This window comes from Temnothorax curvispinosus, unplaced genomic scaffold (assembly GCF_003070985.1).
Source record: "Temnothorax curvispinosus isolate PA1 unplaced genomic scaffold, ASM307098v1 QBEX01002015.1, whole genome shotgun sequence".
Lineage (NCBI taxonomy): Eukaryota > Metazoa > Arthropoda > Insecta > Hymenoptera > Formicidae > Temnothorax > Temnothorax curvispinosus.
Window position 1 is genome coordinate 1 of NW_020211795.1, and position 1,668 is coordinate 1,668.

The 1,668-nt window shown below is 31.7% G+C and overlaps 1 protein-coding gene across 1 annotated transcript; it reads left to right on the plus strand.

Moving 5' to 3' along the window:
* The first annotated feature begins 488 nt into the window (after positions 1–488).
* On the plus strand, positions 489–1,320 carry LOC112468786. Its single transcript, XM_025038132.1, has 3 exons — positions 489–721; positions 943–1,042; positions 1,230–1,320. The coding sequence occupies exons 1-3, from the start codon at positions 543–545 to the stop codon at positions 1,257–1,259; spliced, it is 309 nt and encodes a 102-aa protein (XP_024893900.1). The 5' UTR covers positions 489–542; the 3' UTR covers positions 1,260–1,320.
* Positions 1,321–1,668: the final 348 nt, after the last annotated feature.

The following is a 1,668-nucleotide window of genomic DNA, read 5'->3' on the forward strand; positions in this document are numbered from 1 at the left end:
GTTCGATGTCGAGACTCGGAATCGTCTGTAGACGACTTAGGTACCCATATAAGGGTACCCAGGTTACATATAATAATATATGTAAATGTCTATGCTTATTTGAAGTAAATTAAAGGTGATGTTCATACATCAACAAAATACATTACGATTTTTTGTTATTACAGCAAGAATTTGTTCAATGCACTTTACGCCAGAGTCATTTGTTCAGCCGAAGAGAAAGAGAGCTGCGGCAGAAAAGATTTAAAAAAGGCGGAATTTTTTACCATCCACTATACCTACATTATATCTGCTGCCATTAAATGAACAGTAAGTTAAGAAGGAAAAATCAATATAGTCCTTTTTTAACCATAACTCTATATCGTTAATAATATATAGTGCTATAATATATTATTTATGAATTATTAGACGAAATATAACAATCATTTTTATTGCTCTGATATTTATTAAAATTACAAAGCTAGCAATTGTAGTTTTTCTGTAGTATGTATATGAAATTACAATAACTTTTTTCTTCTTTTAGAGCATCTCGTGAAGAAGATAATATGAAGGTGATAAGGCGGGAGTTTTATTTGGTTTGCCCATCCACGAGCACTAATACTTCGATACGATCTTCGACCCCAGTACCATCCCCCGCAGGAGTCACTAAGCACTTACAAAATTTGGATCTGTTGATGATAGACTCAACGAGTTGCCATGAAACATTAACATCAGTATCTACTAGGTATGTATTAAAATACAAGTGTACCACATTTGGAGGATATATCTTGTATTCAAGTTATTTTTTTCCACTATAAGTAATGTAATTCCTACAGTTGTGTAATATACATTCGACTCAAGTGAGCCATTTAAAGATATTTCGATTCTTTTGAAATTTTCCCATACGTCATTACTATAAGTTTGGTGTACATTAATTGTAACATTATTTTCTATATGTTTTTTCAGTAATCGTTGCCAGGAACCAACCAACAGTGACAAAGATGTTCAGGAAGTATCCTCTATGAACTGTAGTTTTCCAGCAAAGTTGGTAAAATTTATTCGTGAGGTAACACACTCGTACGCATAGATGGAAAATTTTTAACAAATTTTTCAGCAAATCCATTTTAATGCATTGCACAACGATTTGTTTATATCTGTTAATTTTTGTTTAGTTTTAACAATACAATAATTAAGTTTTACAGTGACAAGTTAGGAAATTCTTTAACGACCTTATATATGTACTTATTTTGTAGATCCAAAAAGAAGAAGGTAGTACTACATAAGTGTAGTACACTTTCGTTACGTCGCACAGTAAGATCGAGGAGTAAACGATTTACTTCGAAGACGAAAGTTCACGAGGCAGCATATAATAGTGAACAAGAAAGTCCACCATTGAAACGTCAACGTTGGTGAGTGAAATACTTTACTGCCTATTTATGGTGCAATATGTAGTAATGATTAATTTGTAATTGCATTGATATTTATTATTTATCGCCACTTTAAAAAAAGTGACTTAAGTTTCCGTTTTAAAAGCATAATAGTTTCAAATGACATGTTGAAAAGTATAATATTCATTTTTGAAGTAATTTAAAGAAATATCTTAATTACGTAAAAATGTTTTCAGATATATGGACGAAAACATTATCAGCAATGTTCCTGGCAACACGGCAAGCAAAGAAGAGGATCCACATA